Consider the following 15,511-nt stretch of genomic DNA (forward strand, 5'->3'; position numbering starts at 1 on the left):
CTCCTGAACACATACCCTGTGGGGCTAGCACACAGATAGAGAAAGCTTCTGGTGCAGATGTAGGCTCTGCTAAAGTTAGTGGATGCTGCTCTGTAACACGCTGTCCAAGCCTGATTACCTGCGGTGTATCTTGATGCAGTTCAGCAAGTATTGTACTTCTGCCTTTTATTCATATCAATCTCTTTTGGTTCCCCTATTTTTAAACACACTTTTAAATAAATGTGCAGCTGATATGTGTTGTGACCCTTATTAGCCATAGAATCATAGAATACGCTGAGCTGGAAGGGACCCATCGGGATCATCAAGTCCAACTCCTGGCCCTGCCCAGAACAGCCCAAGAGTCACACCATGCACCTGAGAGCATTGTCCAAATGCTTCTTGAACTCTCTCAGGCTGTGACCACTTCCCTTGGGAGCCTATTCCGGTGCCCAACCACCCTCTGGGTGAAGAACCTTTTCCTGGTACCCAACCTCCCTCACCTCAGCTTTTTGCCTTTTCCCCACGTCCTGTCCCAGGTCACCAGAGAGAAGAGATCAGCACCGGCCCCTCTGCTTCCCCTCACAAGGAAATTGTAACTGCAGTGGGGTCTCCCCTCAGTCTCCTCTTTTCCAGGCTGAATAGACAAAGTGACCTGAGCTGCTCCTCACATGGCTGCCCCTTAAGGCCCTTCACCATCTTTGTTGCTCTCCTTTGGACACTCTCTAATACTTTAATGTCTTTTTTACATTGTGGCACCCAAAACTGTTCCCAGCACTCGAGGTGAGGCTGCCCCAGTGCAGAGCAGAGCGGGACAATCCCCTCCCTTGCCTGGCTGGCCATGCTGTGCCTGATGCACCCCAGGACACGTTCCGCCATCCTGACTGCCAGGACGTGGTAGTAAACAAATCTCCACTGTGAATGGATTTCTGACATTAATTCTTCCCCTTTCAGGTCCTTTCATCTTATTAAATGCAAAACACTCAACCATGACCAAACTCTAGGTAATAAGTAAATTCTGTTCCTGTAATTTCTGTGTACTTCAAGGAAAAGATAAGTACATGTACATGTAGGAAGAACTAGACCTGGATACAGTGTTTTGTCTGTATTAAGTAGTTTTCAAAATTCACTATTTTTGACGTATTAATAGAACTATATTACCTCCCTTATTTTAATGTCCTATCTACCTATAATTGCTAAAACCACCATCCAAATCACATTTTAAAACACATCAAAAGGAATTTTTCTAAATTCATTAAAATAAAATTTCTTCTTCTTTGAAATTAAAAAATGAGTAATTTAAACTCCATTCCAATATAGTGTTTTCCTTCACTTGTTGGCTTTAAATAAATATATATTACCATGTACAAAACCAAGAAATTAAATGCACATATTTCACCAAGATGCATCTAAATCCATATAGAACTGGGAAAAATGGGGATAATAACAGTGCCCTTTCTTAATCTAATATTAGTGAAGAACATCCATTCTCTCTATTGCTAGAGAAAGTCAGATGAAGTGCTCACGTAAAAATAATTCAAAGCAGAGTTCTGTTTGGACTGTGAAAATGACACATAAATTCTTTACGCATGGCCATACCGGGATTGAGTTAAAGCCAAACAAGCATCTGATTCTTGCTCTGAATACTGGCTGATTGACTGCTGTTGTAAACCATTTAATGGGACCCACATTCAAAACGCCGCTGAAAGACTGTCTCATTTTAGCAATCTGAGATGTCAGTAACAAGACAAGTTCAAGAAGACAGATTTAAACAAATGTTTGGGAAAAACATATCTACCAAATATACTACTAAGCAGATTCTTTTTTTGTAATGAGTTATAATCCAAATTCCTTAATCATATTCCAGAATAGTCTGAAGAATATTTGTAAATAGTGGAGCCTCAATTTCACCCAAATGAAAAATTTTATACCATGTTAAATGATCCTGTAATTTCTCCTTCTCAATCATTTGGATGCATATAAATACTATTTTAAAGCACAAACACATACAGAAGACATTATATACATAGTTACATACACAAAGATAAACATAACTATGAGACATACATTACACAAGGTAATAAAAATGCTAACACAAATCTATAGATAAATAAAAATGTATAAATGTATCTCATTTTGATTTTGACTGATCTGAATTTTGCAATCCAGATTAGTCTGCAGTCCAGTTTTGACACATCCTATACTTTTTTCCTCTGTACTGCTTTTGATTTTTTTGGCAACAATTTAGCTAAGCTGAAAAAAGGTGACCCTAAGCACAAACAAAACATTAACAACAACCAGAATTTGTGAGGTGCTTGGCATGTTTAAGTTAAAGTCCTCAGAACAATCCTCAAGACAAGTAAGCACTTCCAGCAGCAATACTGCAGCACAAAGAAGTCTCCACAAGGGAGAAACCAAATCATCACCAAAGCCCTACATGTAGTCCTGAAACCAGCACTAACTTCTAACAGTGGTATTTCTGATTTCTGTTCAGACAAAGCAGGAAGATACAACTCTGACTTCTGGCATTGCAATAATCTAGCAAGGTGTCAGTACAATGTTTAAAGTTTAACGGTATGCTGAAGACTTATTATCAAATCAAAGTGGTACCACTGCAATTCTCTCTGTACATGAATGCAGTCCAAGTAAGGTCACCTCTCTGCCATACCAGAGAAATTTCACTTAGCTTTAATCATCCATAAATACTGTGTCTAACCTGACTTAGTCACACAGCCTGTCTTTAAAGTCAACAGAGAGATGAGCAGCTCTGGGGAGTGATACATCTCACTTACCTTTAACACTCATTTTAGGATGAGAAATGGAACAGGATTCTGGAGATGGATAATTGAACATAAACTTTAGCTGTCAGTGAGAACCACTGCACTGCACAGAGTTCCTGCACAGCCAAGGCTGAGGGAGAGACTTCTGTCAGACTCCATGGATCTTACAAGAATTGCCTAACACACACTCCAGAAAAAATGGCTTAACTTAGAGACACAACTGACCAGAAGAAAATTGTGATGTACTTACCGAAAACAATGGAGGACTCACAGTAGTAGTAACCATTTGGCTGCTTTTTTTTTAACATGGAGCAAAGATCAAAGCGGTGCAAGATCTCATCTCCAAAATAATGGTTTTTGAAATCTTCATACAGACTAGAGTCAATTTTTTTCACCTTTAAAAAGCAACATAAAATTCAGTTAGGCATTCTACTTGGAGACTGAATTTTCATATTTAATTCCTATAGTTTTCATTTTAACCATAAGTACAGTTAGTATGGAAAAGTACTTCAAGATGCAAAAAGAATAGAAAAATAATCATATGCCAAATCTTCCATTTTAGGGAAGCACTATCTACTGCAGAAGTTAACATTAAAATAAAAGTGTCATTGGTCCTCCTTTCTGCCATTTCCTTTTCAGTCCTGTAGGAAACAAATAGACATACACAATGCTACAACTGCTTTAACTTCCAAAGGTTTGCAACAGTGTTCATGGAATGTGCAACTGGCAATGCTTCTTGCTGTCATCACTGGGCATGCTGCTAGAAGGAAGAACCTCAAATGGTCATCAAGGACAGTTTTCTGAGTCATTAAAATCAGCCCACAGGAAAAAATGGTTGTATTGCACTAGCACTAGACTTTTTTATCTCAGTAAATCTAAAAACTTACTTGGATTTATAATATTGGAATCATTATGCAGTTTTGCAAATACGAAGCGGAACATAATAGTTCAGGAGTTATTTTAAGAGTTATGGGGTCCTCATTCCATTGCATTGTCAAAAAAATGTATGATCTTTGCAGATATTCAGTATTTTCTCCTTCAATCTACCTCCCTATAATGCTCTTTGCTATTTAAATAACATTATTCTATGCTAAGGAATATGAGGAGCCTCTAGCAGCTCCAGCCCCTACGGGTGTTCCCTACCGCCTGGCTGCTGGACTCTAGTCCAGAGTGTGGGAGACTCAGTCTTTGATGGATGTACCTGCTGCTTTCACCTCCTAGAGACACATACCCATGCTCAAAGGACATGGACATGGCTGGCTACATGGATGCCACTGCCTTCACCCGCACCTGCACACGGGGCTCACAGGAGACACAAGTGCAGGTTGCTCCTGGCAGGGGCAGAAGGTCAACAGCTCAGGATGCAGATGACTTTCTCTCTGTGTTCACATTTGTGCATTCCTGAAGCACCATCATGGCCCCTCTGTCCCACCAGCACCCCTGGCCAGATTGCCGGCCTCTTACTGAGTCCACAGGTGTCCCACTTGCTGCTGGCCCACCTTGAGGTTTGGCAGTGAACACCTGCACTCCCACACACACACAGTTTGGGGAGGACACAGACACTTGCCACTGGCAAACAGTTGGACAGGTGCACCCACCAGCCTCATTTTAAACAGGACTGGCCCCTTCTGCAGCCTGCACCGTCCACTCCTCTTTTATGTTTTTCCCCAACCCCTCCCCCTGCACACCCCCCATGCATTTGCACAGTCAACCTGCCAACATCCTGGACCCCCGGCTTTACATTCCCAATGGCTGCAAAGTCCTGGTTTGCCTGTGGTTTCTTGCCAGCTCATCAGTGTGAAAAGTAAAGTCTACTTTAGAGAAGGTCAAATGTCTCTTCATTTCCTTAATCGCTGAAATTATGACATCTAGTGGTGGACGCTTTTCATTTCAAGAAACGGAAATTTCAGAGTCTAAATCTCTGTGGAAGTCTACATTTATTCCATCCTCACAGTAATTACTTAACGTTTTGTATTCTATGGCTAGACTAGTCCTAATGTACTAAAGTTATTCTGGCATTAAATCATCATTCCTTGCTTTTTGGCTGACAGTTCTAGGAAATATAGTTAGACATCAATTAGTAGTAAAAAAGACCTTTCCAGCCAGGAGAACACTTGTCAAAAAAAGACCTTGAGGTCTTCTGGAATGAAATGAAGAAAAGATAAAAATCACAACTTCATGCTTCAATAAAAAAATAACATTTACAAGAGATTGGGATGTTGCTTGTCAAAGACAGGTTGCTAAGGTGTGAATCAAATGTTGAATACTCAGGAATTGAATCACGCTTGTGATGCATTACTGAAAGGTATTTGGAAAAGCAGCCATGGGAAAACTATGGTATTTTTAGTAACTGGAACAATTTCTGGAGTGCAGCTTGCAGTGAGGTATGAAAGGATGAAGCAATGCAGAAGCATGGGAAGGTCATGGCTCATTTCTTAACTGAAAGGGTCTGGAGCAGTAAAGATGCGGGAGAAAGGTAGTTACCACAGGGGAATAGTACAGATGCTGATTATAAGATAAGCTATAACGGGGGAGGGTGAGAAACAAGAATACTCGAGAGGACACTTTGAAGCATTTGGTGCTGGAAGGGGAGGAGGAAGACATCTGCCTCTCGAGGAAGCAATGTAATGGATGATGCTTATAAAGGACACAGCTGAGTAACGCGGGCCGGGAGAGGCACGGCACGAGGAGCTCTTGCAGGAGTGCCAGAGCACCAGGGAGAATGCCTTTGGCATCCCTGCAAAGTCTGGTTTTTCTGCCCGTGTCTCTGGGAAGGTGCAGCCAGCTATCCCAGCAGTTGAACCCCACGCAGTCTCCGTAGCCACTGCCACAGTCAGCCCAGGAACCAGGGGCAGAAAGGCTCCCGTGGTGACAGCGCAGGTAACAGAGAGGCAAGCAGCTCCGGGCTCCGTGCGCCAGAGCCCTCAAGCCCACACACACTGGGTGCTCCCTCCCGGCGGAGCCCGCCGGCGGCCCGAGGGTCACTCCTGCGGCGCGGCCGAGCCGCCGCCGGGACAGGGCCGGGACAGGGCCGCTGTGGGCGCGGCCCGGCTGCAGAGGCGGGTCCGGGCCCCCTGACGGGCCCTCCCGACGGAGCGCCGAGCTCCCGCCCGGAGAGGACGGGAAAGGGGACAGCACAACGCCTTAGGGCCGCAGGGTAGCACAGCACCTGAGACGAGCTGCCCGTCGGTGGTGAAGAGGGTGAGTAGCGAGCAAAGAAATGGGAGAGGATTAGAAGTGAGGTGCTGACAGGGATTGATCTGTCCCATCCCTTATGCGCTTCTATAGAAACTGATGCTGTGTGATGCTGCAGCATAAATATGGGGCTGCACTGCTGAGAGAAGCCATGGTCAGCACAGGTGCGTGTCACGAACTTCTGAGGGAGGATTATTTTGTGCATGGATATACATGCCCGTGCATGTTACTGTATTTATGGGTACTTGGGTCTACATAGACTTAAAAAAAAAAAAAAATAAAGGATACAAAGAAAAAGTGTAAAACTAATGCTGGTAGTTAACTCTTACTCCTTCCTTGGAAGCCAATAGTGGCAGTAGTTACTGGCTGTGTCACTCCAACATTTATAGTTAATTCCTCGTAGCATCTTATATTCTTCGGGGTTGGAAGAGTGACTTTCTGTTAACTTCCTGTTGTCAATTAAAGTTACTTCTCAAGACATTTTGGATGAGTTGTGAATAAAAATACCTCTTGCCAACAGATGAGTGTCACATCAGCCACGACCTGTGCCTTACCACCAGTGCTTGGGCCTGAGCAAGAGGAGCAAGAGAGCTCAGAGACACATATGTCTGTTCTGTGGTATGCAGGGCAGCTGGCAATTACTTACTATGACACAGAAGATTGCTCAGTCTACTTCATGCCTGACATACCTGATAACGAAGACCTCAAGCTACTGCAAAAAGTGATTGGGGAACTTAACCCTCAATGCATAGTGACCAGTGCAAAACAGGACCAGAATATTGCCAAATTCCTAACCAACCTAACAGCTACAGCTGGTGATAAAGACATAGGAAAACCAGAAATTGTTCTGTTTCCCAACATAGATTTTGGTCTAGAAGTCAGCAAGCAACGGATCCTGTCTAGGCAATTTCCATTTATCCCATCTCATATGACTGCCACGGAGAAAATTCTCTATTTGTCCTCAATCATCCCTTTTGAGAGTCCACTCATGATACGAGCCTTAGGGGGCCTCCTTAAATTTCTAGACAGAAGAAGGGTTGGAGTTGAACTCGAAGACAGCAGTATAGCAGTTCCTATTTTGGCCTTTAAAAAATTTGTGCTGTCAGATACTGTGAATATGGACCAAGACACTTACTGTGTCCTTCAGATATTTAAAAGTGATATCCATCCTTCTGTGTACAAGCTATCCAGTGGACTAAAAGAAGGATTTAGCTTATTTGGAATTTTAAACCGTTGCAGATGCAAATGGGGAGAAAAACTGCTGAGGTTGTGGCTCACACGACCTACCCGGAACCTGACAGAGCTGAACAAACGGCTGGATGTTATCAACTTCTTCCTGCTAGCTCAGAACCATGAAACAGTCCTCACTCTTCAAAACTGCCTCAAGAATATTAAAAATGTGCCTCTTATTTTAAAGAGAATGACCCTTTCCAACACAAAAGTTAGTGACTGGCAAGCACTGTATAAGACAGCGTACAATGCAGTGTGCCTTAGAGACACGTGCCGTTCTCTGCCCAGCACTATTGAACTTTTTCAGACTATTTCACGTGTCTTCACTGATGATCTGCACTACATTGCTAACCTGATCAGCAAAGTGGTAGACTTTGAAGGCAGCCTCTCAGAGAACCGCTTCACTGTTAGACCCAATGTAGATGCCACAATTGATGAGAAGAAACGAAAGCTGATGGGACTGTCAGACTTCCTTACAGAAGTGGCACGAAAAGAACTGGAGACTTTGGACAATCATATTCCCTCCTGTTCTGTAATCTACATTCCTTTGATTGGGTTTCTTCTCTCCATTCCACGCTTACCAAATATGGTGGATAAGACTGACTTTGAAATTGAAGGCTTGGACTTCATGTTCTTGTCGGAGGATAAACTGCACTACAGAAGTGCCCGGACCAAGGAGCTAGACAGCCTGCTAGGTGACTTGCACTGTGACATCAGAGACCAGGAAACACTCATCATGCACCAGCTGCAGACAAGGATCTTGGAGAAGTCTGAAGTACTTAACAGCGTGATTGAGTACACTGCGCACCTGGATGTGCTGCTAGCCTTGGCAGCGACGGCCCGGGAGAATGCCTATTGCCGACCGCGCTTTACTCACCGCCACGGCTTCCACATCAAGGACGGAAGACATCCACTCATGGAACTATGTGCAAAGACTTTTGTGGCCAATCCTGTGGACAGCGGCGAGGCTACCAGACGAATAAAGATCATCACAGGGCCCAACTCTTCTGGAAAGAGTGTTTACTTAAAGCAAGTAGGTCTTATAGTGTTCATGGCTCTAATTGGCAGTTACGTCCCTGCAGCAGAGGCAGAGATTGGAGTAATTGATGGGATTTACACAAGAATCCACAGTAGGGAATCAGTTTCTGTAGGGCTCTCCACGTTCATGATTGATCTTAACCAGGTTGCCAAGGCTGTAAACAATGCCACAGAGAGGTCCCTGGTACTTATTGATGAGTTTGGTAAAGGCACCAACACACTGGATGGCCTGTCCCTTCTGGCTGCTGTCCTGAGGTACTGGATCAGACAAGGAACACAGTGTCCACAGGTCTTTGTCTCCACTAATTTTCACAGTTTAATGCAGCTAGAGCTCCTGCCTGACACACCTCTTGTGGAATACCTGACCATGGAGACCCATCAGGATGGAGAGGAGTTGATATTTTTCTACCAGATCAAACAGGGCATGTCCACCATTAGTCATGCCGCCAATATTGCTGCATTAGCAGGAATGCCAGCCAAAATTATTGAAAGAGGAGTGGAAGTATCAGAACTGATTCGCAACGGAAAACCTATCAAACGTCTTGATCATCCTTCAAAATGTGATAAGATGGAAAAATGCAAGTCTGTTGTGGAAAAGTTTCTTTGCATAGACCTTGACGATCCCCAAGTGGACTTGGAAGAGTTCATGTCTAAAGAGGTTTTGCCTTCTGCAGCCTCAGTCCTGTAGCAAGGGTATGTGTAAATACATAGACTGCATCAGATCTACCATGGAGAGTCTGGTACTTTAAAGAATGATCACCATGACATGACACCTCACAGGACATTTAGCTTGTAACAAACTGTCTGTAGTTACATCCTTCCTTCTTCTTGTTTAAACCAAGTACTTGCATATCCCTGCAATCATATGGTGCATCATATGAGTGTATTAAGAGGAAGAATTTTAAGAACCTCTTCCAGCTGTTGGGTCACTCAGTTTGTGCATTTTCTGTCCCTGTTGCTGGAAACTTAGAATAAAAAATATACTGCAGAAAAATCACAACGCATTTCTACTGGTCTTAGAAGACTATTAAAGGAACGTGTTTATTGTTTCATATTCTCCCAAAGTGATGGTTTCAGCCATTTTAGGATCAGCATAAAAGATTCCAAATAAACATGTGGCTCAGACTCTTGTAGCAACAATTAACAGTTGTCCCAATACAAACCACTGACATAGAGGCTAGCGTAAGTGGCAGTGCAGAGGGATTTAATGGCTCAGTGGCTTTTCTTATACCGGATTTTCTGTCCAAATGCCAGAGATCCCAGGAGTTATAAAAAGGACTAATAAATAGAAAGAAGGACCTTAGTTTTACTGAGAACTGTTCTCTACTTTAAGGTTCTGTATGATACAGTTGTATCACGCATACTATGTGTCTATGCCACATGGGTATAAAGGAAAAATTACAAATCTAGGAATTTAAGAGAAATTTACATTTTCTATTCTATTTTCAGTTACTAACATTTGAGGATTAATACCACAAAGGGAGGATTCACCTTCACTTCTCTTGTCATGTAGAGGATCTTTACTGAACACAGTATTTTATGTATGCATATGCAAGAAAAATTCATTAACAAAGTAATGATGCAAGAGCCATATCTAAACACTATCAAAGCAATAACCTTTCCTTCAGCCAGGCAAGTGCCTGAAATTCCTCATGTAAATAAGACAGAGGAGACATTAGATAGCTTACTGTATCTTATACTGTATACTTATCTGGTATATCTGGCTGAAGATAGCAAAAAGATGAATATCAGCACTCAAAAAGATTTGAAATTAGAGACACTGCTTTGGGCTTGATTCAGTGTGGAATTTCCTCCTTGATGATAAAGGAAACTATTACCAAATAAGTACCTTATGGTATTTCAGTATGAAACTGGAAAGTGACAGAAGTTTAACATACTTTACATTAAAAAATACAATAATAAATTACGGAATTGTGCATTTAATGCTATTTCCAGTGCAATCATAATACTTGCTGTCTGCATAATATCTGGTATCGTGATGTCACCATTGAAGTGAATGGCAACAGTGAATCAGGCCTTGAACAATACTCAGAAGAGTTGCAAATACAAATATCTTTCTCAATAATATATTCTCTTTTACTAGCTATACATGCAGCATCTTTAAGATACACTATAGAAAAGAATATAATATACAAAATATTCATTATTTAGAATTTTGGCATTTTTTGTTGTCAACCAGTGTCTAGGCTAGGGATATACTCTGCACTAATTAAGCAGATGCCATCAGAGCAATTTAGCTGTCAGTCATCTTCTACTTATGAAATTCATTTCACAGCATTTGCCATTCTGGCAGTACTAGGAATCAAAGCATCTTCAAACATCATACAGCATTTATGAAGTGCCTCACAACACACCCTGAAATAAATAGGAATCTGGACAAATGGAAAACACAGGGCTTGTGACTGACTGTGGCAACTTAGGAGGTGAATGAGGGAAGCAGGAACAGAAACATTATCTTCAAATGCAAAATTCCAGATGCTTCTTATATTGTGCTTCATTAGGTTCTTTGCATAGAAGATAATGATACTAACCCAGGATTCTTCTCATTCAAATAATACTGGAAATAGCTGAACATGAGCCAGTAAATTATATCCCTTTGTCTCCTTCCACAAGGACATCTAGGAGCACACTATACTTCCTGTTTTTGGGGAAGTGTTCAGTGGCACATCTAATCTGAGAAATGTCCATAAGCATGAAGAATGAGTTGGTCCCACTTCTCAGTAGGTAAATAAGTCCTTGAATTTGAGAAGCTGAAGGGGGTACAGTAAACCAAATAGCTCTTTTCTAATCCACTTTATTTCACACTTCCATCCTTTATTAATATCTGTTTCCAAGTTTTTTAAAGTTACCATTGTTAGCTTAATGATGTGCCTTCAAAGTGAAAACTTGATTTCTTGAGATCTTTACTAGTTCTGAATTCTCAAACTCTTTCCTTTGTAAATATAATTTTTAACTTTGGAAAATTTAAAATCTCTACAGAATATATACATTTAAAAATGACTACAGTTATATTAAGGTTTGAAAACCAGCTTTTTTTTCCCCCAAAATATAACTTTGGTGAAATTTAGATGTCATTGAGAGGAGGGTGACTTAATAGAATATTGTTTCAAATAACGAAGCTTAAATTTAAAAAGTAAATTAATATAGTTATATAAAGCTATGGCTGAGAACTATAGTCAACCACTTCAGTACCATTTGCTCTTTTATAAGCTTGCTCATGTAACCTTCATCCACTTCCCTTTTCTTGCTTTTCATATTGTAGTAAGATCTGAAAATGCAATTAGACATTGTATCAAAATGTACTGCCAAATAATTATTCCTTTTATGATAGATATTTTTGTTTAATGTTTTCTGTAAATGCATGAAACTATCTAACTGCAGGAACACAATGAAAGAAAAAATTATGCTAAAGACTGATGTTTATGCCTCACACTGAATTGACAGAGAAAAATGTACAGATTTTTAATACATAGTATCTTTCTATGCAGTAGATCATATGCATTATCCAGCATTATAGAGGGCTCAGGAAGATGATTTGGAATGACATTGACCTGGTTCTGTCAGCAGCAGTGAATATCAGAACACAGAAGAGATGTATCGTGGCTAATATTTCATGGAAGGTAGATAAATGTAAATGAAACAACCAGCCAGCCAAAAAAACCAGCAAAAATACAGAATAGCAAAAATCCGACTCTGATTGTCTCAGATGTTTTAACCAGTTAGATCACTGAACAGCTAATATTCTAGAAGATCTGTGGTGTTTTAAAATTGGCATTTTAAAAGCCCAACTGTCATTTCAAGCAAAAGCTTCTGTGAGTTAAAAAATTTAATATCTATCATATACCACCTGCATGCTGTGGCTAAGTCTTTCTTTCTATTTTAGAGCAAGTACACATACATCAAGAAAATTTGAGGGTATCTCAAATCTCACTACCCTCTTTCTACTGATTTCAAAATATTACTTAATTAAAACATGCACCTTCAGCATTTTTAGAGACATTTCTAATTAAACTTTAAAGTTTAATTATTAACTTTAACCCACTATTAAGGAAAAATCAACTTAAAAGATTAGTTTTATGTACTTTAATTTAAAATATTTTTTCTGAAAATTATTTTCCTAGTCAAAGAATCACATAAAACATTCTACACAGTGACAGGAAAAAAATGTATGGACGTATACCTTGTGTTAAATAATACTCTACTACAGTTAAATTAGTATGAAATTAAAAAAAGGTATGCTAGTATTGCTTCTATCTATTTTAATCACAGTTAAATCCTATTTTCATGTATTTGTGTATTTTGTCAAAAAACCCAAATAACAGGCAGGAAATAACTGCCTGCAAGAGAAAATATAAAAGATATACTAAATCATATTATATACATTTATTAATATAGGTTTTCCTCATTACTCTGAAATTCACCAAAGCATATTCAGTAGGGAACTAACTGCCTACTATGCATAATCCAAACAGAAATTCTACTGTTACTTTGTTCATTTTCTCCTATACAGTAACAAAACTCAGCAAACAAACTGCATGCATAAAATCTGCCCCTTAATGGGAGTTCTGCAACTCTGAACAAGTACTTTCATCCTTTGGTCTTGCCTAATTTCCCAACAGAAAACAGACCATGATATTACTGCACCAAGATTATCAAGAGTGACATATTACAGTACAGGACTGTTCATACGGCAGATACATTAATTATTTCTTTAAAAACCAAGCATTAAAGTCTTACCTCTTCAGCTGGTTACGAAGTGGCAAATATGATGGTACAGCATAACAACACTGTCCATCTCCAAATTAAACTTTCTAGATTGCTGCTGAGTTATGTGACATGTGAGCTCACCTGCTTACGTAGCTCTGCTGATTTTGACAACTTCATGAAGGTCAGATGTGGTTTAAAAGCTCTTTCTTCTCCTGTCATGATCCCCTTTTCTTGAAATATCTTTTTCATAGTCTCTGACAGGAGGAGAAAACTGCATAAATACAAAGATATTACATAATATAATGCTTAAAATGTGCTTTCAAATGTAATTTTAGTCACGGGTTCTTCATGTGAAAGAAACAAGATGATGAGTACTAAAAGGTAGGGAGATCTCTACTTAATTTCAAAGGTACATATTATTTCTTCAGAGGTATATATTCTTTCATGTGAAAGTGGATATTTCATGTGAAATAATCTGCAGTTAGTATCAGTTCAATAATGGCAATTAGAAAGCTGTTCATGCTGTCTGATTTTGCGATCAAAATAGAAACTCAACATGAGCACTGTTCAGGAGTCACTCTCACTAGAAGTGTGGGAAACTTCAGGAAAATTCTGAGTCTGTAACAGAATTCTCAATTCAAACCCAGTATTCTGTGGTAATTCTATTATCTCTATTTGTGTAATCTCCCACTCAGACCAAAGGAAATTTGGAAGTGAAAGCTCTAAGTTTTGGCACTGGATTTACATGGCAGCATTAGAGAACATATTAGGTGTGCTGATGATTTTTGCTTGGGTTTTAAAGCTTCATTGTTGCCTTCTGAGCTAATTTCTTACTTTTAATGTACTTTTTCCTACTTTTATCTGTTTACAGTTCAGGCAAAACAACTCGACAATACTGACCTAGTTTACTATTTTTCAATTCATCTGCCCAATGTAATGTTTAATGTCTTGGAAATAAATGTCAGTGCAACTTTTGAATTATGTTCCATGGTTTTATTTAGATTAAATACTTTCAACATGAAAAATTTCTGTTTGAAAAAAGGTTTAGATAAAATTGAAAATACCTGTGGTAAAAATAATACTGGCAAATAGAGTATTTCTATTACTAAAAAACAGAAAAACTGCAAAGCCTTAAGCTTTTTATTTCTTTGCAAGTACAACTTCCAATTTTTCACTCAGTGTAGGTCTAGCTCACTCATTCAATCAAACTAAAATCAAAATAGGGGGGAAATTATCAATCCTATCACATAAATTTAATCAGTCCTTAACAAAACAGTGTATGTTTATTTAAATATATTATTTTTTTGCTTGATAGTTCAACAGTTCTTTTTCTGACACCTGGAAGAAACGGCATCACATTGGGAAGCAAACAACACCAGTACAGCTGACCTACTTGAATTATTTTAAATTTTGTCTGTGGGAGATGTTTCTAAATTTACACTGAATCCCCACTGAACTTTTTGGCTCCTGTATCTATTCTCTGAGAAGCACAATTTGGGGACCCATTGATATTGATGTTCCAGCAAAGGGTAAATCTTATCAGATCCAGGTTTACATTACCATGTGATGTTCTGACTCAGTCTCGTGCACAGCAGTCTTTTTTTCCCCTCTGAAAACTCCACTTTTTTTTCTGCCATCGCATCTTAGGCCATGCATTCTTATCTGACACTCTGCAATTAGGATCTGTGCTGATGAAGATTTGCACCTCTCCAGGTGTCCCCTCCTAACTCCACGAAAAGCTTAGTATCAGAGCAGAGATTTGCCAATGTGCCTCTGATCATGGGACTGCAAACCCAGGGATCTCAGCAGAGCAGACCGTCACACTGTGCTGTGACTGTGTGAGAGTTGGGTGGGACAGCTGAGCACCTGCATTTTATCCTGCTGAACAGAACTACCAGCCTGCCTGTCTTTGTTTTGTGCAAAATAGCTTTGTTCAATATCTGTTCACTTTATCTTTCCAAAATCCTCTTTCATACCTGGCAATTCCAATCAAGAAAAAAACAATGAAAACCTGGGTCAGAAGAGAAAGGCAAGAAGAGAGAGAGAGACTGCAGTTCCAACCTAACAGATTTATATGTGTGTAGGTGTGTGTCTATACATGTTCTCAGGGCATCAGACTTCTCACACAGCTTTGTCATGGCACAGACATATTAAACACCACAGGCTCAAGGCATTGGGCTTGCTGGGACTACAGACAACCCCAGTTTTGTAGAATTTAACATGTACAAAAAGTGTGACATTTTACTGGTTAAGGTAACTTATGAACATAATTAACACAATGTTTCCTTCTTCAAAAATAATGAAAAATGGAATGAAATCTGACTAAGTCGAGAGGAAAAAAAGAAATGAAGAGAAATGTTTTCCTGAGAGTACAGAAAGGTTCCAAGATAATGCAATGCTATTAATATCCATGAAGCTCTTTGAAGAAATGGCTACAAATAGGGATTTAACAGAAACTGGAAAGGACACATGGATGCTGTGGGCAAGAGAAAGTTCTAGGTTTGTGAGACAGCATAAAAGTGGATTTGTTGACCGGCAAATACACAAAAGTTAAAGTTTATGAT

General features: G+C 39.8%; 2 protein-coding genes across 3 annotated transcripts in view; one reads left to right on the plus strand and one right to left on the minus strand.

Annotated features, from left to right (window-relative positions):
- Positions 1–15,511, minus strand: part of AKAP7 (A-kinase anchoring protein 7) — an 81,990-nt gene that overhangs the window by 46,525 nt on the left and 19,954 nt on the right. For both annotated transcript variants that reach the window (XM_059842087.1, XM_059842086.1), the window contains exons 6-7: positions 13,089–13,201; positions 3,007–3,151 (exon numbers count right to left, since the gene is read on the minus strand). In XM_059842087.1, coding sequence (XP_059698070.1) covers positions 3,007–3,151; positions 13,089–13,201 — 258 coding nt within the window. The remainder of the gene's footprint in view (positions 1–3,006; positions 3,152–13,088; positions 13,202–15,511) is intronic.
- Positions 6,472–8,942, plus strand: MSH5 (mutS homolog 5). Its single transcript, XM_059843375.1, has one exon. It carries the CDS (start codon positions 6,472–6,474, stop codon positions 8,905–8,907), a length of 2,436 nt encoding a protein of 811 aa, XP_059699358.1. The 3' UTR covers positions 8,908–8,942.

This window comes from Haemorhous mexicanus, chromosome 3 (assembly GCF_027477595.1).
Source record: "Haemorhous mexicanus isolate bHaeMex1 chromosome 3, bHaeMex1.pri, whole genome shotgun sequence".
NCBI lineage: Eukaryota > Metazoa > Chordata > Aves > Passeriformes > Fringillidae > Haemorhous > Haemorhous mexicanus.

Bases quoted from the DNA above. Each gene is read 5' to 3' on its own strand.
- MSH5 (XM_059843375.1), top strand. From the start codon at position 6,472: ATGAGTGTCACATCAGCCACGACCTGTGCCTTACCACCAGTGCTTGGG.